At 41.6% G+C, this 23994-nt stretch overlaps 1 protein-coding gene across 16 annotated transcripts in view; it reads left to right on the forward strand.

Moving 5' to 3' along the window:
• The window catches only part of CREB5 (cAMP responsive element binding protein 5), a 349218-nt gene that overhangs the window by 236307 nt on the left and 88917 nt on the right, over nucleotides 1-23994 (forward strand). For all 16 annotated transcript variants that reach the window (XM_065583406.1, XM_065583411.1, XM_065583413.1 and 13 more), the window contains 2 exons: nucleotides 19622-19748; nucleotides 21401-21511. In XM_065583406.1, coding sequence (XP_065439478.1) covers nucleotides 19622-19748; nucleotides 21401-21511 — 238 coding nt within the window. The remainder of the gene's footprint in view (nucleotides 1-19621; nucleotides 19749-21400; nucleotides 21512-23994) is intronic.

A 23994-nucleotide genomic window follows, 5' to 3' on the forward strand; every position in this document is an offset into this window, starting at 1 on the left:
AAGGGCCATCTGAGGAACCCTTCCAGGCAAGAACAGATGAGATAAAACAGTAGGAATAAAGTGGCGAATAGTGATGTAGTATAGTGTGCTTTTACATTTTTTTTCATGACTTAGGTCTGGTCTTAAGCCTTTTATACTGAAATGGGACACTGGATTTTATCCTCATCTTTAACATTAAATTTTGTCTTGGGAAAATATTTTTTCTTTAAAATAAGATTTCTGGGCTAGACAAGGGGAGGGGTGGGAGAAGAAAAAAAAAGGAGATGCAGATGTGAATTGCCAAGCCATAAAAAATATTTAACACAAATTAGAAAACATAGATTTAAAATAAACTATACATTTTTATGGAATATATTCTATCATTAACCTGTGTAACTCACTACTTCAGAATATTACTTAGGAAAGTATCTTAAATTTCAACCACAGATTAGATATTTATTAGTTTGATCCTGCTCTAATTAATGTTAATAGCAGCACTCACATTAAATTCAATGGGAGCAGGATTATGCAGATATAAATGAGATACATTGTCCTCAATAGAGCTAGATCAGTTTACAGTAGTTGAGAATCTGGCCCATTTATTTTTGCTGTTGTATGTATGTTGATCATTTTATATTGTTTTCTCAGGATATTATGAGGATGACTGGGTCACAGGTGCTCTCTCTATTCAAATTTATATTTGCTTAATGACTTTTGCTTAATGAAGATATTACACATAAATGGGCATATTTTGGAAGCCATCAGGTATAACAGTATATAAAACTATTTAGGAGAGAAGTTCTGAACATACTTGTTAAAAAATTCAAACTGAAATGCCTCTGATTTTACCATCTCTCATGAGTCGGGCTCTGAGTTACTACAGAGAATTCTTTCCCACGTGTCTAGCTGGTAGGTCTTGCTAACATGTTCAGGGTCCAGCTGATCACCATATTTGGGGTTGGGAAGGAATTTTCCCCTAGGTCAGATTTACAGAGACCCTGGACATTTTTCATCTTCCTCTGCAGCATGGGACACGGGTCACTCGCAGGTTTAAACTAGTATAAATGGCAGATTCTCTGTAACTTGACGTCTTTAAATTATGAGTAACTCAGCCAGAGGAGTGAGTCTGCAAGGTTCTGTGGCCTGCGATGTGCAGGAAGTCAGACTAGATGATCATGATGGTCCCTTTTAACCTTAGAGTCTATGAGTCTGTGTTCTTGAGAACTGTTCAGGAGAGTACAGTAAACTCTTACTATGAAATCAAGAGGCTTTATATTCATATTTTTTCCTTTTAATTTTTTTAATCACATTTCCTCTCTCATTTGGTCTTCAAAACATTTGACAGCAGTAAACATCCACCTTGACTTGTTGTACTGTACATGCCATAAAACTGTACTTGGGAACCAGCAGGTTATATATTCCTCGGTATTATTGTTTTTTATTATGAGCATTGGCTTGGGTCGGTCATATGCATTCATTAAAAAAACACTAAGATTTATGATTTTCAAGTTATCTGGAACTTAATCTGCAATATGAAAGGCTTCTATAGTCACAATAAGAATGAAAAAAAAAACCCACAACAACCCTGAATTGTTGCAAATTTAACTCCATACTCCCACATTGGTAATGACTGCAAAAGTAATTTTGTCAATATTTATAAATCAATGCAAACCAGAAACTGGATGTTTTAATTTACCATGGTTTAAATGTAACTGATACCCCCAAGTTTAGAGCTTTCAGCTTTGTAAAGTGCAATGTTATTGCAGGGCATGCATCCAATTTTTAAAACATTATATAGATTGGAGACAGATGAGCTTTCCAGAATTATTTTAGGCCTATTTTGATTAAATGCCCAAGATGCAATCTCCAATGGAAATTAATTGCATTGATGTGAAAACAAATGAACTCCAACCTCAAAATCAGCTGCAGCTTCATGTTCAATACAGTACTTAAAAGGGATGGAGCAGGCACCAAAAACACTGGTGTGAGTTATAACTTCAAATCAGCTTTCACCCATTCCCCTTGAACACTGCTGGAAAAATAGTCCCTAGCACTGCTAGCACATATTTTTCAAGATAATCTTAATGTCAGTATCTAAAAGGCAATACTTCACATTACAGGCCTGATACAAACATGGTTGAAATCAATGGGGGCCATTTTATTAGCTTCGTTGGGCTTTAGATCATGTCCTGTGACACTTCATGGTGAGGTATTTCTACTATGTTCATCATCCAGCAGTATTCAAGGAGATGGGAGATTTTATTAGGAAAAGAGCAGGGGACTTGATTCTATTCCCTGAGGAGCACTTGGGCGTTTTTGTTATCAAATTAGTTTAGGAATCAGATTAGCTCAGTATTTCCAGTGGTGCTTTCGGCACCATCTTTAGGTCAAAAAGTAGCTTCAGATACATGTTCCTCAATCAGGGAACCACTCCCACTGACATCAGTTGCTTATGTGGACAGAGAAGACAAAGCATAGTCCTTTAAATAATGAGAGCAATCAACATTTGCTTGGTCATCTGTGTTGAGCTACATTTTGAGCCGTTTTCTTTGGCTTTTTCCTGTTCTCTTAATGATTTGCTCTCCATCCCATCCCTCTCATTATTCACACTAACACGGTTGTCACTAGGAACTTTTAATATGATGCAGGTGGCACAAAGGTTCCTTCCAAGAAATGGTTTAATATTCATTTTGATCTTCATGAAATTTTTAAAGGAATCAGAAGAGGGGTTGTTGGTGGGATGTTACTGACCATAAACTGGTTCTTGGCAGCCTTATCTCCTGGCTATAACTTGCTAAACAGGTTTGTGAAGAGAGGGAAACTAAGAACAACATGAAATACGTACAGAATATGGCATATATTGTTGCTAAGGCACAAGACTAGAAGCTAGAAAATATGGGTTTGATCTGCCACAGACCTCAGATATCACCTTAGGCAAGTCACCAAACTTCTTTTTTGTCTCATTTTCTGTAAAATGGGAATAATGGAATTTTAAAATTTTCTAACTCACAACTCTTGAAGATGATAGGATTTTAGCCCCATTTATAGAACTTAGATCTGGTAATAATCTAAATATCTTCTGATAGAAAAGTTGGGCAGATTTTTACCTTGTGTTGGATATGGTGCAATTGTCTCATGCAGGCACTATACAAAGGAAGTAGAGCAGGTTCAGCGTAGATTGGAGAGAAGTTTGCACGTTGTAGAGACCACGATGTTTTCCTGTCAGGAGTGTTGTTTATCTGATTTTTGGCTTTTGCAAAAGGCCCCTTCACACTGCTTACCTATTCCCTAATTACAAGTATATTAAATTTGTATTCTCACAGCAAATCCCATGTATTTATATATCTTCTTCCTCCTCAGCTGCCATTATCTCTGTGAAATGTTTCCACTCTAATCTTATCACAAGGATGCTCCAGCTCTCATAAGAGTATTACATCTGTTTATTATAGCTGCTGTTAATTATTATTTGTATTACAGTAGCACCTTCAGGTCCCAAGAACTATTGGAGCCCCATTATGGTAATACAAATACCCAATGAAGCAGGATTCTGCCCTAAAGAGCTTACTGTCTAAGTAGATAAAATGGACAAAAAGTGGGAAGAGGGAAGTATTGTTCCTATTTTATAAATGGGGAACTGAGGCTCAGAGATTTTAGGGGAATTTTCCATGGTTGTCTGAAGCCAGGAATTAAACCCATATCTCCTGAGTTCCAGTCCAGTGCCTTAGCTCTAAGCTGTCCTTCCAACCTATTTGGTGACAACATTCCTTATTTGAGGAGAATCTGAGAAAGAAAGGGATAATGAGCCATCTGAAACACAAACCCTTGGTTCTTCCAGTATAGCATAAGGGCACAGAAGAGGGTCAGCAAGTACATCCTGAGACACCCCAGGGAGGCAAACATTTCTGAAACACGGGGCATGAAACTCCTGCTGCAGCATCCATCATTTGGTTGAGGACAGTGAAAACATGTGCTGTCATCTTTGACATTTTAATTGAAAAGAAAGCTTACACAGATTTCAACCTTAAGTAGTATGTTTATACAAGTGTATACAGAGAAATAATCTGTCAGTTCAGAGCAGGCTCGGTGCTACAAGATTTGGTTTAGTAACTGAACAATCCAACATTAGCTCACACACCTTGCCTTGTTCCATGCCTCAATAATTTTTAGTAGAAATACTTTGCCTAGAGGCACACAGTTATTAAAAAAGAGGCTGAGCTTGCTTAAATTATTAGCTCATGGTAACAAGCCTGCACTGGAGAAACTGTTGGTCCTTTGTTTTCACAATTTAGCTGTAATTCGCCATCTTATTTTCAGAGACAAACTTCTGCTTTGTTTGGGAAGTTTAAAAAAAAAAGAACAAAGACAGGATGAATAAATCACTTCAAAAAGAAGGCAGGTTTTTTTCTTTTAGAATAAAACTAGGTTTAAAACACCCACTTTTCCTTATATTTTTGTTAACATTTACTGGCTTAGTAATAAAAGTGAATAGAATCAGAAAAGTTAATTGATAAATTTGTTTTCCAAAATATCCAATCTAGGGAGCTGTTGGTTCTAAGTGCTCAGTGAAATGCTGTTACCCTGTCAACCTGCTGAAGGTGGAGAGAACCTTTCTCTTCATCATCTTTCTCTTTTTGAGAGCTATAGTTGTTTTATGATGCAAAGTTATGAAAATAAAATACAGATTGTGCTGCTGTAAAGCACTCAAGAATATTTAACTGACTGGGTTGCTGGAGCGGCTGAACATTCTAACGCTTCTATATAGACAAGTTTACCAGAACAGCTAATACATGTTCCATTGTCACCGGTGGCTGGCGGTTAGGGTTAGGGGTCTTTCAGCTTGTTTAACCCTTTGACATTTTTATTCACTGAGCCCTAGATTTTTCAAGTGTCCACTAATTCTGCATGTCTAACATTTGGATGCCTACTTGAGTAATCTGAATGTCTCAAGCTGAATGCCCCAAATTAGTGGACACATTTGAAAATGTTTTGCCTTAACTATTTTTAAAATTTGTTTTAAGGTAATAATGCTGTATAGGATATTCAGTTATTAGTTCATGTGGTCAGTGCCCTTTCTTTTCTTCCTAGAGTATTAGTTGTGGTGGGACAAAATCCCTTGTCTTCCTGCATGATCAAACTTTTGGTCTGGCTTGAGCTGAGAGCATGCATCAATACTTTAATCAGATAAAGGACACTTACTAGTGCTCTCAACATCCCTGGGACATATTTTGTCATGTTTTCCTGCATTCTGGTTTTCTCTTTATACCATTCTTTTATTATAGTATAGGTTTTATCTGAGCCAGTTCTTCATTTTAATCTCTCCAGTGTGCCTTTAGCTGTTTTCCCTAGTTTTGCTCTACTCAGTTACATATGGAACAATGGCATAGTTATCATTTGTGGAGTGCCAGCAGTGTACAGAACTTAGAGGAAGACAGTCTCTGCTCTGAGGAGGCTAAAGTCTAAGAAACTATGCTAGCTCTCCTCTTTTTTTTTTTTTTTTTTTTTTATTCTACTAATGGGTCAGGCAACAAGACCAAGTGAAATATTTAGAGAGAAAGAAAGATTGAAACCAGCAGTTTCTAAGACCCACAAGAGCCAAAAGGCAAATGTTAATAAGTTCTGTGAAGCTTTCAGGGACCTGCTGGTCCTTGTACTTATGCTGAATTCCCAGAGGTTTGTAGAACATGTGTTCAGGAAATATAGGAGGTATTTACACAATTTGAGTTTCGAAAGGCAAGATTTATTATTAACTAAACCCTTAAACAGAGTTTGACCCAGGCCTGGTGCTAATGGGGCGGTGTGTGGAAGGGGACATTTGCCTCCCCCCCAAATAATCTTCAAAGGTCCCCAAATTACTGTCAGGCCAAAAGATATACGAAGTTAATCATTGTTAAGCAGTGGAACAGCCACAGACTGAAGAGTCTTCATCCTTTATATAAATCACGGCACAAAACTGACACAGTAGCCAAATTTTACTTTTTTGATCTCTTAAAATCCAAGATTTTCCAGAGGTCTAACTAGCCCCTAGACTCCTGTTTGTTTTTTTTAAATAGCAACATCCAGGAGCCCCTCAAAAATCCCCCCTACAATAATAGAATCCTCAAACAGACCCTGGTGTGGCCCATTATATTCTCTGTGGTAGCCTGATTTGTGGTGCCCTTCTTTCATCAGGGTAGGTGAAGAGCGCAGCACTCTTAGGGAATTTTGGAGGTGTTACTCCACAAATCAGCTGTTATAAGGAATGTGAGTATTCATCCACATCTTCTTCCTCTGTTTTCTCCCCAATCCTTGCCCGGTAGTACTTAAGCATGCCATCCCTTTTATTAAATAAAAACACCCTACAATTCTGAGGCAGAGGAGTTGCTCCTTGTACTCAATTTCTTATATGTCAGCACAGTGAATTCCATATCTCTGATAGCTATTGACCATGCCTTCATCATTTCACATATTGACTACTACAACTTCCTGCTTTCTGGCCCTGATCACTGCAACTGTGCTCCACTCAAGTCCATTCAAAGGGCCAATGCCGAAGTACATCTTTTGGACTTGCTGCTTTAACCACCCGAACTACCTTTTTGGAGCCCCCTTCTCCTCGGCTTCACCTCAAATCAAACAAGCTTCTTATCTTTACTTTTTAAGACCTTTCACAATTTAGCCTCATCTTAGCTAGCTGCTCTAGTAATGTATTGTGACATCAACCACCACTTTCAGCTTGCCAACCTCCCCGGCCTTTACCATCCACTAGTCGGTTTCTCCCCCAAACACCTCTGAGCTTTTTCCACCTCTTAGGCTTGGGAAAATCTCTGGTATAATCCATGCAGTCACAACCTTAAAATCTCCCCACAAGAGTCGCCTTTGTGACAATGCCTACAAAACTGTGCTAACTCATAGACTCATAGACTTTAAGGTCAGAAGGGACCATTATAATCATCTAGTCTGACCTCCTGCACAACGCAGGCCACAGAATCTCACCCACCCACTCCTGTAACAAACCCCTAACCTATGTCTGAGTTATTGAAGTCCTCAACTTGTGGTTTAAAGACCTCAAGGTGCAGAGAATCCTCCAGCAAGCGACCCGTGCCCCACGCTGCAGAGGAAGGCAAAAAACCTCCAGGGCCTCTGCCAATCTGCCCTGGAGGAAAATTCCTTCCCAACCCCAAATATGGTGATCAGCTAAACCCTGAGCATGTGGGCACCAGCCAGCACCCAGGAAAGAATTCTCTGTAGTAACTCAGATTCCACCCCATCTAACATCCCATCACAGACCATTGGGCATATTTACTGCTAATAATCAAAGATCAATTAATTGCCAAAATTAGGCTATCCCATCATACCATACCCTCCATAAACTTATCAAGCTTAGTCTTGAAGCCAGATATGTCTTTTACCCCCACTACTCCCCTTGGAAGGCTGTTCCTGAACTTCAGTCCTCTAATGGTTAGGAACCTTCGTCTAATTTCAAGTCTAAACTTCCTACTGTCCAGTTTATATCCATTTGTTCTTGTGTCCACATTGGTACTAAGCTTAAATAATTCTGCTCCCTCCCTGATATTTATCCCTCTGATATATTTATAAAGAGCAATCATATCTCCCCTCAGCCTTCTTTTGGTTAGGCTAAACAAGCCAAGCTCTTTGAGTCTCCTTTCATAAGACAGGTTTTCCATTCCTCGGATCATCCTAGTAGCCCTTCTCTATACCTGTTCCAGTTTGAATTCATCCTTCTTAAACATGAGAGACCAGAACTGCACACAATATTCCAGATGAGGTCTCACCAGTGCCTTGTATAACAGTACTAACACCTCCTTATCTTTACTGGAAATACCTTGCCTGATGCATCCCAAGACCACATTAGCTTTTTTAATGGCCATATCACATTGGCGGCTCATAGTCATCCTGTGATCAACCAATACTCCGAGGTCCTTCTCCTCCTCTGTTACTTCCAACTGATGTGTCTCCAATTTATAACCAAAATTCTTGTTATTAATCCCTAAATGCATGACTTTGCACTTTTCACTATTAAATTTCATCCTATTACTATTACTTCAGTTTACAAGGTCATCCAGATCTTCCGGTATGATATCCCGGTCCTTCTCTGTATTAGCAATGCCTCCCAGCTTTGTGTCATCCGCAGACTTTATTAGCACATTCCCACTTTTTGTGCCAAGGTCAGTAATAAAAAGATTAAACAAGATTGGTCCCAAAACCGATCCCTGAGGAACTCCACTAGTAACCTCCTTCCAGCCTGACAGTTCACCTTTCAGTATGACCCGTTGTAGTCTCCTCTTTAACCAGTTCCTTATCCACCTTTCAATTTTCATATTGATCCCCATTTTTCCCAATTTCGCTAATAATTCCCCATGTGGAACTGTATCAAATGCTTTACTGAAATCGAGGTAAATTTGATCCACTGTGTTTCCTTTGTCTAAAAAATCTGTTACCTTCTCAAAGAAGGAGATCAGGTTGGTTTGGCACGATCTACCTTTTGTAAAACCATGTTGTATTTTGTCCCAATTACCATTGACCTCAATGTCCTTAATTACTTTCTCCTTCAAAAATTTTTCCAAGACCTTCCATACTATAGATATCAAACTAACAGGCCTATAGTTACTTGGATCACTTTTTTTTCCTTTCTTAAAAATAGGAACTAGGTTAGCAATTTTCCAGTCGTATGGTACAACCCCTGAGTTTACTGATTCTTTAAAAATTCTTGCTAATGGGCTTGCAATTTCATGTGCCAGTTCCTTTAATATTCTAGGATGAAGATTATCTGGGCCCCCCGATTTAGTCCCATTAAGCTGTTCGAGTTTGGCTTCTAACTCAGATGTGGTAATATCTACCTCCATATCCTCATTCCCATTTGTCATCCTACCATTATCCCTAAGCTCCTCATTAGCCTCGTTAAAGACTGAGGCAAAGTATTTGTTTAGATATGGGCCATGCCTAGATTATCCTTAACCTCCACCCCATCCTCAGTGTTTAGAGGTCCCACTTCTTCTTTCTTTGTTTTCTTCTTATTTATATGGCTATAGAACCTTTTACTATTGGTTTTAATTCCCTTTGCAAGGTCCAACTCTACATGGCTTTTGGCCTTTCTCACTTTATCCCTACATGTTCTGACCTCAATAAGGTAGCTTTCCTTGCTAATCCCTCCCATCTTCCACTCCTTGTAGGCTTTCTGCTTGTTCTTAATCACCTCTCTGAGATGCTTGCTCATCCAGCTTGGTCTACAACTCCTGCCTATGAATTTTTCCCCTTGCTTGGGATGCAGGCTTCTGATAGTTTCTGCAACTTTGACTTAAAGTAATTCCAGGCCTCCTCCACCTTTAGATCCACACGTTCTTCAGTCCAATCCACTTCCCTAACTAATTTCCTTAATTATTTAAAGTTAGCCCTTTTGAAATCAAAAACCCTAGTCCCAGATCTATTTTTGTTTATCCTTCCATCTAGTTTGAACTGAATTAGCTCATGATCACTCAAACCAAGGTTGTCCCCTACAACCATTTCTTCTATGAGGTCCTCTCTACTCACCAAAACCAAATCTAAAATGGCATCCCCTCTTGTTGGTTCTTCAACTAGTTGGTGAAGGAATCCATCAGCTATCGCATCCAGGAAAATCTGAGCCCTATTATTATTACTAGCACTTGTCCTCCAGTTTATATCTGGGAAGTTAAAGTCTCCCATGATCCCACAATTCCCATTAGTGTTTACTTCATTAAAAACATTAAAGAGGTCTCTATCCATATCCAAATCGGATCCTGGAAGTCTATAGCACATCCCAAGCACTATCCCAGGGGAAGCTCTAGTAGCTTTCTTTCCCAATGTGATTTTTGCCTAGACAGACTCTGTCTTATCCATTCCATCCCTTCTTATTTCTTTACAGTCTACCTCATCATTGATATACAATTCTACTCCACCACCTTTGCCTTTATTTCTGTCTTTCCTAAACAGCACATAGCCTTCAATACCTGTACTCCAGTAATGACTACTATTCCACCATGTTTCTGTTATCCCTATAATATCTGGTTTCACTTCCTGCACCAGTAGCTCTAGTTCCTTCATTTTGTTACCTAGGCTCCTTGCATTAGTGTACAAACATCTTAATTTTTGCCATTTGGCTTCACTGACATTCTTTACCCGATTAGGCACAGACACTCTACCACCAGTATCACCTATTAGACTGGTATCTACACTACCCTTCCTCCTTATGTCCATTCTCATACCCATGGCTGTATCCTTTCTTACTTCGTTTTCTTCCCTCTCAATGTTAAATTCCGGCAGATTACCTGGACATCTCCCAACCATCTCCCCTAAACTCTTAGTTTAAAGCTCTCTTAATCAGTTGTGCCAGCCTCCATCCTAAAAGTCTATTTCCCTCCTTACTCAGGTAAAGTCCATCCCGAGAGTACAGTCCTCTGTCCATGAATGCTTCCCAGTGGCCATACATCCCAAAGCCCTCCTTATAGCACCACTGCCTGAGACATCTGTTGATTGCCATAATCTTGTCACACCTTTGTTGCCCTTCTCTAGGAACAGGCAGAATCCCACTGAATATCACCTGAGCCTCGATTTCCTTTAGCGTCTTCCCCAGCCTGGCATAGTCTCCCTTGATACGTTCCAGCGAGAATCTAGCTGTATCATTTGTTCCCACATGAAGGACAATCAGCAGATTCTTTCCCGCTCCCATTAGGATCCTCTTCAGCCTCAGATCCACATCCCATATCTTAGCACCCGGCAGACAGACAGTACACCCTTCTGTTCTCCGGATCAGCTCTAGTTCCAGGCCTGTCTATTCTTCTCAGTAAGGAGTCCCCGATCACGTAGACCTGCCTTTTCTTGGTGATGGTGTGATTCTCTGGTCTATCCCCTGTTCCCTCTGGCTGCAAGTCCTCTCGATTCCTATTGTCCCTTGCAATCCTCCGCAACCCATCCCGTATCCTCCTGGGGCTCATATTTGGTGTTATTATCTCCATTGATTCTTCCCCTCTTCCTATAGGACTAGCTGCTCTTCTTTTCTTCCTTGCCCTCTTACCTTCAGCAACCACCTGCTGTGCCCCTTCTTCATTTTCCAACTCCTCAAACCTGTTCCTGAGCTCTATTTCTCCTTCACTAGCCCGTCTTTTCCTCTGCCTGGTTCTCTTAGTCACATGCTTCCACCGTCCACTTTCTTCACCCAGCAGGCTCCCCTCAGAGTTCTTTGGTCCTGCTTCCATCTGCAAGTCTGATTATAGCTAGGCAGGTTCTGAGCTGGGACTGCCCCTCTTTCCCTTCCTTCCTTTTCCTACACGCTTGCTCTTTCAAGCTTCCCCATTCCTGTCATTCCCCACCATAGCTCTACCTCCAGTTAAAAAAATAAATATGTAAAAAGACAAAACCAACATCAAAAATGTAACTAACTAAGCTGTGCCAGATCTTCATTCTATTAATTTTCTTGTGTGTTATATCCCCATCCTGTGTCCTTCATTTGTTTTGTGTCTTTTAGATTGTAAACACACTGGAGTAAAGGCTGTCAATTATCTATATTTGTAGAGTGCCCAACCAATTGGGACCTTTGAGCTGCTACCATAATATAAGTGTCTACTACTGATGATAAAAAAAATCTATCACACAAAAGAGTCTGAATTGTCTGTGAAATACAAACAGAGATCTCTGCTATATTGGAAAAGATCTGCTTGTTTAGGTGCCAGTTTTCTTTTTCCTAGAATACAGTTCAGTTCTGCACTTAACTTGGCTAAACAAAGCTCTTGTTTCTTAGAGTGTTCTGCTCTTTGATGATATTGGAACCATAACATTGTTAAACCGCAGGTACTGTAGGTCAGGTGAGGTTTATAAAATTACATAGGGGATTCCAAAAGAGTCTTAGACAGTCTTAAAGTGTCCTGGCTTTTCAGGATGAAAGTTTCTAAAGCACCAGGCAACAATTAGGCAAGTGGAAAAAGTATGTCAACATCAGTATATTTCAGTAGTGGCACTATAGGTCAAGTAATTGCCGGCCGTCATGCAATAACTGAGTCAGCACTTATGGTCTTAGATACAATTCCTGGTGCAAATATTTCCCCTCTGCCTGAATTTGGAGGATTTATCTTTGTAGTTCATGCTGCACTTTTCAGATACTTAAGCAACGTGGTAGCACTGCAGATGCCCTAGGCTTTCTGAGGTGCTCCACTTTGAAAGCAGTTCAAAATACAAATCTATGGTAACACCTGACAATGTGCAGGCAGCTGGTGTGCTGCGACTGCTGCTTATTATACTGATGATTGTTTCATCCTTGTCTGATTGTTGTATTCACCTGTTGTGTCTCATCGTATTGTTAGGGACTGAGATGTGGGCAGTAATGCCTCATGGTCAGAGCAGTGGGGGTCAAGCCTAGTGGGTTGGAGCCAGAGTCAAGAACCAGGAGTCAGAGCAAAAGGTCAGAGCTGGAGTCAGGAGTGAGAGCTAGGAAGCACAATTGAAAGTCAGTATCAGAATCAGGGGTCGAATACCAGAGCCAGGAATTGGAGCTGAGGGTTAGAAACAGTTTACCTGGAGTAAAGGAGAGAAGGAGCAGGACTGGGTCTAGGATAGGGCTGGAACAAAGCAGGAGTGGGACTGGAACAAGGCGGGAGCAGATGCTAATACAGCTGCTGGTCTTAAGAGCAGGTCTGCTGATCCCCTCAGCCAATTGGGCAGTTTGGACAATCAGGAGGCTCAGTTGGGGCCAGCTGTGCTCATTAGACTGTCTGGGGCTTAAGCTCCTGAGAGTACCCCCTCCTCTGAGGGTGCTTTCCAGGAGTCCCAGGGTTGGGCTTGTTAGGATAAGCTTCCTGAAACTCCTGCAGTGGGTCTGAGGTGTGAATATTTTCCACTGGTTCCCAGGATCGTCTGTCTGGATTATAACCCTCTCTGTCCACTAAGTACTGGAGTTTCCCTCCAATCTGTCAAGAGCAAGGATTTATTGAACCAAATACTCCTCCTGCTCCTGGATGGTGATAGGTGGGGGTGGACCACGTTGAAAACAATTTTTCGAGGTAAGGCTTCGGCAGAGAGACATGGAATACCTCGTGGATCCTTCCAGACTCTGGCAACTGTAAGCTGAATGCCACTGGATTTACCCATTCCAGAATCTTAAATGGACGTAGATACTGGTGGTCTAACATAGCTGATGGATGCATTAACCTAAGATACCAAGTAGACAGCCACACCTGGTCACTTATGGCAAGGTCAGCATGGTGCTTATAAACCCTCTGAGTAGCTATCGGGTATTCCTTCCACTCTTGGTGTAGCTGGCAGAGGTGGGAAGTTAAGTCTGCAGCAGTGGGTATGAGAGACTTTATGGGGCTGTCCAGGTGAAAATGAGGATGAAACCCAAAGTTGGTGAAAGAAGGACTTTATTGGGTGGAAGTGTGTGTGGCATTATTATACACTAATTCAGCCTAGGGAAGCAGGGAAACCCCTTCATCTTGGTGATAGTTCAGAAAACAACAAAGATATTGCTCAAGCATAGGTGGCGCATGAGTCTTTCATTTGGGGAGGCTATGCCCAGGAGTGCTGGAAGCTGGAGGGAGGCGATCCCATAGGGGGATTATGGGTGGGAGCAGAGATCAGCAAGGGGGCAGGACATGGCCAAACGAGGAGGTGAAGGTAGGAAACTGCACGGGGAGGAGGATAGGCAGGAAGAGGGACAAAAAGGCCTGTTGGCCCAGTGCAGGCTGACATAAGAAGAGGAGGGACCTCCAAAAGAGAGCGTGTGTGCCCAGATCCACACACATATGGACAGCAGGGGAAATGCTGCAGCTGCAAGGCCAGGGAAGGCAGACAGGTAGTGCATTCTTCTTATCAAACATGTCAACAAATTCTTGGTATTTAGCTGTTATTGCAGAGGTGATAGAAGGGGAAACGGAGGGTGCCGAGAGTCCCTGTTAACTAATGGCCTTGGGCTCGGAATCTCCAAGGAGGCAAACTGAGCCGCAAAGAGCTTCTAGTCTATGGCTCAATTTTGGGAGACAAGACTGCTGACAGTGCAGGGACCTGAAACGTACTGCACCTGCCCACCAGCAGATATGCGGATCCTGCATAGTGAGCCAGGGCGTACCGAGGATAACTGGAGGGTGTTGAGCTCAGATGCGCCCAAACTGAAGGGTTTTTCTATGACCATGGAGAGTGGTGTCCTCCAAGGGGCAATCTGGTAAGTTACTAGTTTCAATGAGAGGAACAACCCATTGATAGACTCTGCCAAATCTGGAGATCTTTCCCATTGGATGGGAATCATATATACTTATTCAAAGTCCAAGTCCATGAAACTACTGGAGGCCCCTGAATCCAATAGCACTTACAAAGTTGGAGAGGGAGTCAGAGATGCGTTGGGTTTGGGTTAGTTATTGCTAGAATACCGGTGGACAAATATCCTTATTGGGTACTGGAATGAGGGGAACACACTAGCCCACCTTCTGTTGGGACTGGGACTTGGCATTTCCTGGTGAGGATGCAGGTCAGGCCTTTGCAGCACAGCCCATTGTGAAGCATTGAGGTTCTCAGCAGTACTGTACAGGCATAAGCCCGCCATTCACTGTCAATTTTTCTCAGCATCAGAAAGGCTGGGACAGGCTTGGTCAATTTGGATGGGCTCAGTCTGGGGGGGCAAAGCCAATGATTGGTGAGTTGGAGCCAGGGAAACCGCTGGTACATGGGAGGCTGACCCTTGCTCTTGGAGGTGCTCCTTTATACAGTTATCGATCTTAACGCACAGTTTGATTAGATCATCAGCAGGCTGAACTGGAAGTGGTAACATTGCACAGCCTCATTCCACTCAGCATCTGCTACCAGGCATCAAAATTATACAGCGTATTTGATAACCGATTGGTACCCCTGCCACAGTGCTTGGAGTACAGACTCTGCTTTGCACGTGTGATTTGGGTCATCCAAGATCACTGTCATGGCTTGCACAAAGTTTTCAGATTGAGCCAGGAACAGACCAGATTTCTCCAGGAGCTGGGAAGCCAAGGCCACGGCCTCCCTGACTAGCAAGCTGATGGGCTTGGTCAGTGGGGAATGTTCTCGGTTGCAACAGAAACAGAAGCTGACACTGATTCAGGAATCCATGGAATTTGCCATGGTTGCCATCAAACTTATCTGGCAACAGAATCTTTGGTTCGCAGGGTGCCAGGGTGGCATGGCTTGCATCTGCAGTGCCATATTCTGCACCTGCAAGGCAACAACCTGAGTCTACAGGTTGTATACTCACTATTTCCAACAGGGAGATATTTGTCTTGGTGGGATCAGTGCCAGCAGGGAACCAGGCCCCTTTTCCCCGATGGGGGTTACTTTTTTTGTGTGTGTGTGGGGGGGGTGCTTAAACTATTAGGAACCTGGATGTGGATGGTCATGCCTAGTGGTCAGAGCTGTGGAGTCAGGCCTAGTGGTCAGAGCCAGGATCAGGAGCCAGGAGTCAGGGCATAGGGTCAGAGCTAGAGCCCAGGGTCCGAAACCAGGGGTCAGAGCCAGGAATCAGAGTCAAAGGTCTGAACTGGGATCAGGACCTGAATGCCAGAACTAAGGGTTAAGTCAGAGTCAGAGCCAGAGAATTGAAGCCAAAAGTCAGAACCGGGTTATCTGGAGTAAGGGAAGGCAGATGCAGGGCTGGGTCCGAGGCAGGAGTGAGGGTGGGACAGGGCTGGAACAAGGCAGGAACTGAAGCTAACACAGCCATAGGCATATGCTTTGAGCAACCACAGCCCTGCTGCTATTGCTAGTCTTAAGGGTGGGCCTGCTGATCCCCTCAGCCAATCAGGCAGTTTCACCAATCAGGCGGCTCAGTTGGGACCTAGCTGTGCTCATTTGACTGCTGAGGGTTAAGCTAAGGTAAGTAGGCTAGCTGTGGGCCCTTACTCCTGACACATATACATAGACTGTAAGCCCTTTGGGTCAGTACCTGACACAGCGGGTCCCTGATCCCTAACTGGGGCTTCTAGGCATGGTTCAATACATATAATAATAATAATAATAAACATTGTCTCTCATTTGAATTGAGGCTGTTAGGAGGAGCAGGATGGGATGTATCATGCTTAAGATCCTTTGATCTGGAGCTCTTCCGCAAACTAGAAAACATGCTCCTGACTGCTTCAGTCCTGCTACATTTAAAGCCATCAGGGTCTAGTCCTATGTGGCTGAAAATAACCCCAGGGAACCTCAGCTAGAAATTTCTGTGAACTGAGAAAGCACGAGACTTCAGTGAAGATAAATGGTCTTAATGCGTAAAACAAGTGCTTACCAGACAATAAATAGAACTGGTTCAAAGGGGATTTTCATCATAGCATCTGGTGTCAGAATAGAATATCAGGGTTGGAAGGGACCTCAGGAGGTCATCTAGTCTAACCCCCTGCTCAAAGCAGGACCAATCCCCAGACAGATTTTTTGCCCCAGATCCCTAAATGGCTCCCTCAAGGATTGAGCTCACAACCCTGAATTTAGCAGGCCAATGCCCAAACCACTCAGCTATCCCTCGTGAGCTGTGCATTGTGTTGCATTTGATACACTGTTGGAGTTATCTTTATTTTAGTCTATGCATATAGGTCCTGAGCATGACCCCATTGAAGCCATAGAGAAGTTAAAAGTTGCAAAATGTCTCCATTGGGTTCACTTATGGCTAGTTTTCCAGAACAGTTGAGCACTCACAAGTTCCATTGAAGTCAAACAGCTGTGAGGGCTTAACATCTTTGAAAATTAGGTCTCATTAGTGTCTAGACTGGTATGTTGCTTCCTCTATAGAGCAGTTCCCTATTTGCAGGTTGTTTGTCCAACAAACCTATTTACTAGAGTAGAAAACGACTAATGCTAAGGGCCTAAAACCTTTGAGTCAGCAGCACTGACCGACAGGTCAGGGGGCTGTTCATCATCTTCAGCATTTTATCAAGAGTACAAAGATGGGAGGTGAACGGAGGACAATGTGCACTTTCAGCATAAAAAATGATAATACCTGTCTGTCACAAAAGCATCACTTTTGTCTCACTGATTTATCTGCTGCTACAGAAGGTTAAAAAGCAACAACAAAAAAAGAGCACTTTGTCCTCTTAAGAGAAGTGATAAATGGGATGGAATGTAAGAATAGACAAATTTAGTATTTCAACCAGTTTCAATCTGTAGGAAAGTAAGTGTGTGTGTGTGTGTGTGTGTGTGTGTGTGTGTTAATCAATGGCTTGTTTCCAGTGTGGAAGAAATAGAAATATCTGTGAGCACTGGCTAGTATCAAACACCCCTACTACAGAAATGAGTCTGGTGCGTATGTTATATAGCATTTTTATTAGTGGCAAGAGTGCAGACTTTTTGACAAAGAGAGTCAGCCTTGAAACACAAAATCTCTGATTGTACTGCAGAGCTGGGAAAGATCGTACTCAGGGAAAGGGCAAGCAGGAGCTTTAGTAGTGGGAAAAACCCTAGAAGTAGTGAGGTGTTGAAAAAAAAATCTTTCACCAAGTGTAAAGCATATGCAGACCCACAAAGCTAAGCAGCATGAATGGTGAGACTGGGTACAGCGAGGTAGCTTATTTGCCATTTCAATAAATACAAATAATTCCCTTTTGACTAAGTCCCATATTCCCAGGCTCATTAAATCAATTTCAGAAATGTTTTTGGCTCTGGAACATATAAGCAGAATTCAAACTGTGCCGTCCCTGGAGGTTCACTAGCATAAATTGCATAGGTCAGGCCAAAATAAGTTTCTGTCAAACAGCCTAACACCTACGGTTATTATGAAGCTGGTGAGTTGTACAAAGGGCCTGTATACGAGATTGTCAGTGTGAATGCATCGGGGGGGGGGGGGGGGGGGGAGGGGAGGGATGGGGGGGGATGTAAAAGCTATTGTCCTGGTACTTGTTTCACTTCAGTCTCATTGGGAGTCGACTGATATTTTATTGAATAGGATCCTTCTGTGAGCTCACAGAAGTTAAAAAAGGGAAAAATCCTTTAGGTCATGGTAGTCTGTCTATCCTTCTGCAAGATTGTACTCTACAGTACATAAACTCAGTGCATTGTCCAGTGGGGTGGGGGTAGCTTCCACCACTTCCGTTGGGAGACGACTGCAGCCTAAAAACCCCAAATAAATATCAAGTTTCTCCCATATTCAGCCGCATTTTTCTCATTTTTAGATTTATCTCACTACTTTTAGTTATACCTCCCTGTATAGTCCCACCCTACATAACTTCTCTCCATCCTTGATGCTTGATTCATGCTCACAGATGCTAGTAGCAGCTGCACTCCAGGCAATGGGGGAAATTCAAACCCTGGGGAGATAAGGCAACATTTGTGCTTATTTCCTCTCACAGGGATAGGGAGATTTTAAGTGCAGCCTGATCTCTCATAGGAGCCCCACTGACAGTGGATAACCAGAGGGTGAGCTGAATTTTGCTGCTCCCAAGCACTGCGGTTATGACCTCCAACTCCCTGACGAGAGCAGCTCATTTTGGGTGCTGCAGTCGCTGGCGGTGGACCCCTCAGTGGAATGGGGGCACTTATTTTAGTGTAGAGGCTTCAAATATTAGTAGACTTTTCTCATCTTCGCTCCATACAAATTGCTTACCTAAGTCATAAATCAGTCCCTCCAGCTCCCTAATTATTTGCATTTCCTCTTAATTCCTTCCAATGCCTTGGTGCATCCTGGTCTGTGATGCTCTGTCTGTGACACCCAAAATTGCACTGGCCTTATTTGTTACCATATTGCATGTCTTCTTTCCTGGTTTTGGAAAATTAGTACTCGGTTTGCTTTTCTCCATCGCTTCTCCAGGACTTTTCAAAAAAACCCTGAATAACTTGTTAACTAACTCCCCTGACACCCAAGCTCCATACGATCTGGACGGCCTGATTTTGTCTTCACATCATTCACTTTCCCTCTCTTTTCAAGGGAGTCATTACTTCCCAAATGTTTTTCTTCTTAGAGGCAGTTATTAAAAAGTAGTTCAGTACCCCAGCTATTTTTGAATCCATTCATTTAATGATCCTTCTCATTTGTTAATAGGTCTACTTTCCCCCTAATATTTATTTTCCTCTGGTATATTTGTAAAAACACTTCTAAATCCCTTTAATGCCTTCTGCTAACGTTAACCCATTCTGCTTTTTTTCCCACTCCTTTTTTCCCCTTAGAAACCCCTTAATCTGACTCTGAGAATTAATCTTAATTCTCACTTTTCCCATTTCTAGTGCCATGAGTGACATGCTGACCAGTAAAATCAGGCCTGTTGCTTTGGAAGGAGGAAATGGGGTTTATTGTAGAAGATATATTTGTATATACAGTAGTGAAAAATGTTCAAATTAAAGTAATTTATAGGTGATAAGATTTTTATTAATTTATGCATGTTTAATTGACTATCATGCACTGTTTTGTGTCTGTGGGCAGAATTTATAACAATGTATTGACTATAGAATGTCTATATCATACTTGCCAGGAAATAAAGCAAATTAGGGCATTCACTAACAAATAGCAAAGAAAATCAGACCTGGTTTTTACTTGCCGTTTCCTTAATACTTTCTGTTACATGGATTTACGGACAGTGGCACTAATACTATATCTTCTACTTCTATATAGTTGTCTACTGCTATTTGTGATAGTAATGTCTGGGACTGCCGAGCTTGCTTTAGTCTCCACAGACCGTGACAACATTTTCTCCTTTTCTCCTAGGCCTGTCCCAGGTTCTCTGTCTTCACTACTACACCTACACAACCGACAAAGACAACCCATGCCTGCCTCTATGCCTGGCACCCTGCCCAATCCTACCATGCCTGGATCTTCTGCAGTACTAATGCCAGTAAGTTATTTTATTTTTATACTGTATCAGGCATTATCAGGGGCAAAGATCTACCTCACTGCACACAGTGAAAGTGAATTCATAGTTTTGTGTAATTTTGCGCTCATTTACGCGTTTTACACAGATGTAACTCAATTAACTCTAGTAGAGGGTCACCTGATTTGAACCACTTTATGTGATTCTAGAATCAGGTCCTTATTTTTATTAGAATTTTTTGGATCCTGATATTGAGTTTACTTACTGGTGTAAATCAACAGCGTCCTCATCGAAGGCAGTGGAGTTATATAATTGTGAGATTAGAATTGGGCCCTTACTGGACAAAGCACATGCACAATGCCAATTTAATCTCAAAATAATTACTCACCTACTGTGAGGAGGTGAGTCAATAAGAAGTAAAAGTAATTTATTTTTCAGAACCAGTAATCAGTCATTTGCTGTAGATATGGACCCTATCCTACATGGTTGCCCTTGCCCTCAGGTCCCATTGACTTCAGTTACCCATCTTGCAAGATGCAGCCCCTACTTTTCATAGTATTTTAACAGCCCTGTTAATATAAAAAGTTTTGGGAGACAAAGGGCAGAAATTAATTAGAGAGGGCTAAAAATAATGGAATAAAACACTCAAAGGTCACTGTCTGAATGTGTTCATTTTGCAAGGCTGTCTGAGAGCTAATGTTTGTGCTGTTCCTAAAATAAAAGTATCCTTCTCCACCTCTTGGAAGGGAAGAACATGCCATTTGTTTTGTGCATAGTGGGACAATGATGGGACTGTGAGCGTGATTCACCCAACAGATTTGGGCTCTTATTTGTGTTAAGTCTTCCAGAAATGAGAGTGTAGCAGCACTTGTCTGGGAAGGACTCCGAAGGAGCCCTAAGTGGGGTGAATATCCCTTTAAAGTACAGCTTATCTTCACATTCAGGGGTGCAAATTGCTCCCACAGGAGTGAATCCAGTCATCTGTTGCTAAATGGAATAAAACATTGAATCCTATCACATCTCTCTTCACTGAAAACATTAGAGAGAAGCAGTTTTAAATAGTAAATTCTCCTTGTTCCAACTGTCTTCTGAATTTGTCGAGGTACTATAATGTAGTGAATTTAGCTTGCAAGAAGAGTTCTAAAGGGTTGGTAGGGTGTTTTTGTTTAGACTCCAAAGCTTCACTAACATGACCTGGGATATATGGAAAACTCCCCTTGGTTGAGCAGTCCCAGAGACGAAAGAAGAGCCCAACTCATGTTCCATACACTCTATATCATGGATTTTTATTTACGTTTTCAATAAGCTGAGCTGGGCTGCATTGACAGCAGAAGCCACAACTTTATACAGTGATGCTTTTAAAACCACTTAACTCAGAGTGTTGTTATACTAAAAGGGGGGGGAATCATTACAAAAAAAGCTTAAACCTGGGTGGCTGATATGTTTGTTTTGAAAAGAAACTCTTTTTTTTTAATGGCTTTTGAGAAAAGCAGTGTTTGTAGGACAGATTTGGAAAATAAGCAAATATAAGCAGTTCACAAAACAATTTTTTGAGGGATGACTCAAAGAAATAAAGCTGGGTCCCTTTGAAGAGAAACTGAACATATGCCCTTGAAAATGTTTTTAGACTTTGTTATATTGTCTAATTTGTTTTTCTTTTTTTCTTCCTTTTAAAGATGGAGCGACAAATGTCAATGAACTCCAGTATCATGGGGATGCAAGGCCCAAATCTCAATAACCCGTGTGCGTCACCCCAAGTCCCTCCAATGCATTCAGAAGCCAAAATGGTAAAAAGAAACAATTACAAATCCTTTTTTATATTGTTTTTACACAGCAGTTACCTGGAGCAGTAGGCAGGCATTCTTAGTCATGGATCATGTGATCTTTATCCATGCCTGTAATTGGCTGTCAGCATACATGCACTTTCAGATGTTACCAGTCTCCATTGACTCTGGGTGAGATGAAGTTAAAGAGAGTGGAGCATCTGATCCTTACCATGTTTAATAGGAATTTTGGTGCAGATGTGTGGAAAATCAGCAAATGGGCTGGCTGGTTCTGTGATGGTGTCTGAAGTTGGGTTAAAAAATTGTAAGTAAACAAACACTAGAGTAAAGGTGATAGGGAATAGCCAGCATGGATTTGTAAAGAACAAATTGTGTCAAACCAATCTGATAGCTTTCTTTGATAGGATAACGAGCCTTGTGGATAAGGGAGAAGCTGTGGGTGTGGTATATCTAGACTTTAGTAAGGCATTTGATACGGTCTCGCATAATATTCTTATTGCTAAATAGGCAAATACAATTTAGATGGGCTACTATAAGGTGGGTGCATAACTGGCTGGATAACCGTACTCAGAGAGTTGTTATTAATGGTTCCCAATCCTGCTGGAAAGGCATAACAAATGGGATTCCGCAGGGGTCTGTTTTGGGACTGGCTCTGTTCAATATCTTCATTAATGACTTAGATATTGGCATAGAAAGTATGTTTATTAAGTTTGCAGATGATACCAAACTGGGAGGGATTGCAACTGCTTTGGAGGACAGGGTCATAATTTAAAATGATTTGGATAAATTGGAGAAATGTTCTGAGGTAAACAGGATGAAGTTTAACAAAGACAAATGCAAAGTGCTCCACTTAGGAAGGAACAATCAGTTTCACACATACGGAATGTGAAGACACTGTCTAGGAAGGAGTACGGCAGAAAGGGATCTAGGGGTTATAGTTGACCACAAGCTAAATATGAGTAAACAGTGTGATGCTGTTGCAAAAAAAGCAAACATGATTCTGGGATGTATTAACAGGTGTGTTGTGAGCAAGACATGAGAAGTCATTCTTCCGGTCTACTCTGCGCTGGTTAGGCCTCAACTGGAGTATTGTGTCCAGTTCTGGGCACCGCATTCCAAGAAAGATGTGGAGAAATTGGAGAGGGTCCAGAGAAGAGCAACAAGAATGATTAAAGGTCTTGAGAACATGACCTATGAAGGAAGGCTGAAAGAATTGGGTTTGTTTAGTTTGGAAAAGAGAAGACTGAGAGGGGACATGATAGCAGTTTTCAGGTATCTAAAAGGGTGTCATAAGGAGGAGGGAGAAAACTTGTTCACCTTAGCCTCTAAGGATAGAACAAGAAGCAATGGGCTTAAACTGCAGTAAGGGAGGTTTAGGTTGGACATTAGGAAAAAGTTCCTAACTGTCAGAGTGGTTAAACACTGGAATAAACTGCCTAGGGAGGTTGTGGAATCTCCATCTCTGGAGATATTTAAGAGTAGGTTAGATAAATGTCTATCAGGGATGGTCTAGACAGTATTTGGTCCTGCCATGAGGGCAGGGGACTGGACTCGATGACCTCTCTAGGTCCCTTCCAGTCCTAGAATCTATGAATAAAGGGGTCTGGTGTGGTGGGCATGGGCATACTGTCTTATTTTTTTTCTAGGCAGGCATGTGGCATGCAGGGGTGAAGTCCGAGAACAGTGTTAGGGCACAAACTAAACAATGCTTGGAAAATCAAGATTATGTGTTTTTTTTCTTGAGTGCAGCTGATGAGGTTAGAGCAACTGACAAAGTGATAATTTGGACAAAAATGATTTAGTATTTTAAATGAAATAGTTACTTCTAATCAGTGCTTAATCTAGGCTTGCTGCATCAGATATGAAAGTAAAAAAAAAATTGCTTGACCCCCGGCACCTCTTTTTTTACAAATTAAGCACTGCTTCTAATGTTTCCTGAAGTTACTGTGATGTGTGTATTGTGCGCTCAAACCTCCCCTGTAGTATGCAGAGGATTTATTTGTGAGAATGTCATTAGCATTGAGTTTCTAAGTCCCTCGGCCCCATATATCCACTTCCCGTGGAGCATACAGTAATAATACCCCATAGCTGTGCCCATCAACATATGCTTACATTATAACTGAAACATTAACATTTTGTTTCAGTTATATTAAATATATATATATTAAAATATTAGTCTTGTAATAACTGTTTGATGGCAGTTGTAAGTGTAAAGTCACAGGTTGACGGATGAAATAGGTGGGTGCATTTCAAGATACTTTGTGTCTGATTGTCTTTTCATCCCCATGTAAACCAGGAATGAGCTCATTGGAGTTAGTGGAATTACCCCAGTATAAAACTGTAACACATGAGCAAGGAGACTCAGGCCCCCAAAGTTTAATGTCTCATATAGCCTTAAACCACCACATGTTTATATTTCCTAGTTTGATTAGTAGATATAGTGTCTGTTTGTAAAATGATTGTCATTCATCCCAAGGCAAAGGAAA

The sequence above is a fragment of the Chrysemys picta genome, chromosome 2 (assembly GCF_011386835.1).
Source record: "Chrysemys picta bellii isolate R12L10 chromosome 2, ASM1138683v2, whole genome shotgun sequence".
Lineage (NCBI taxonomy): Eukaryota > Metazoa > Chordata > Testudines > Emydidae > Chrysemys > Chrysemys picta.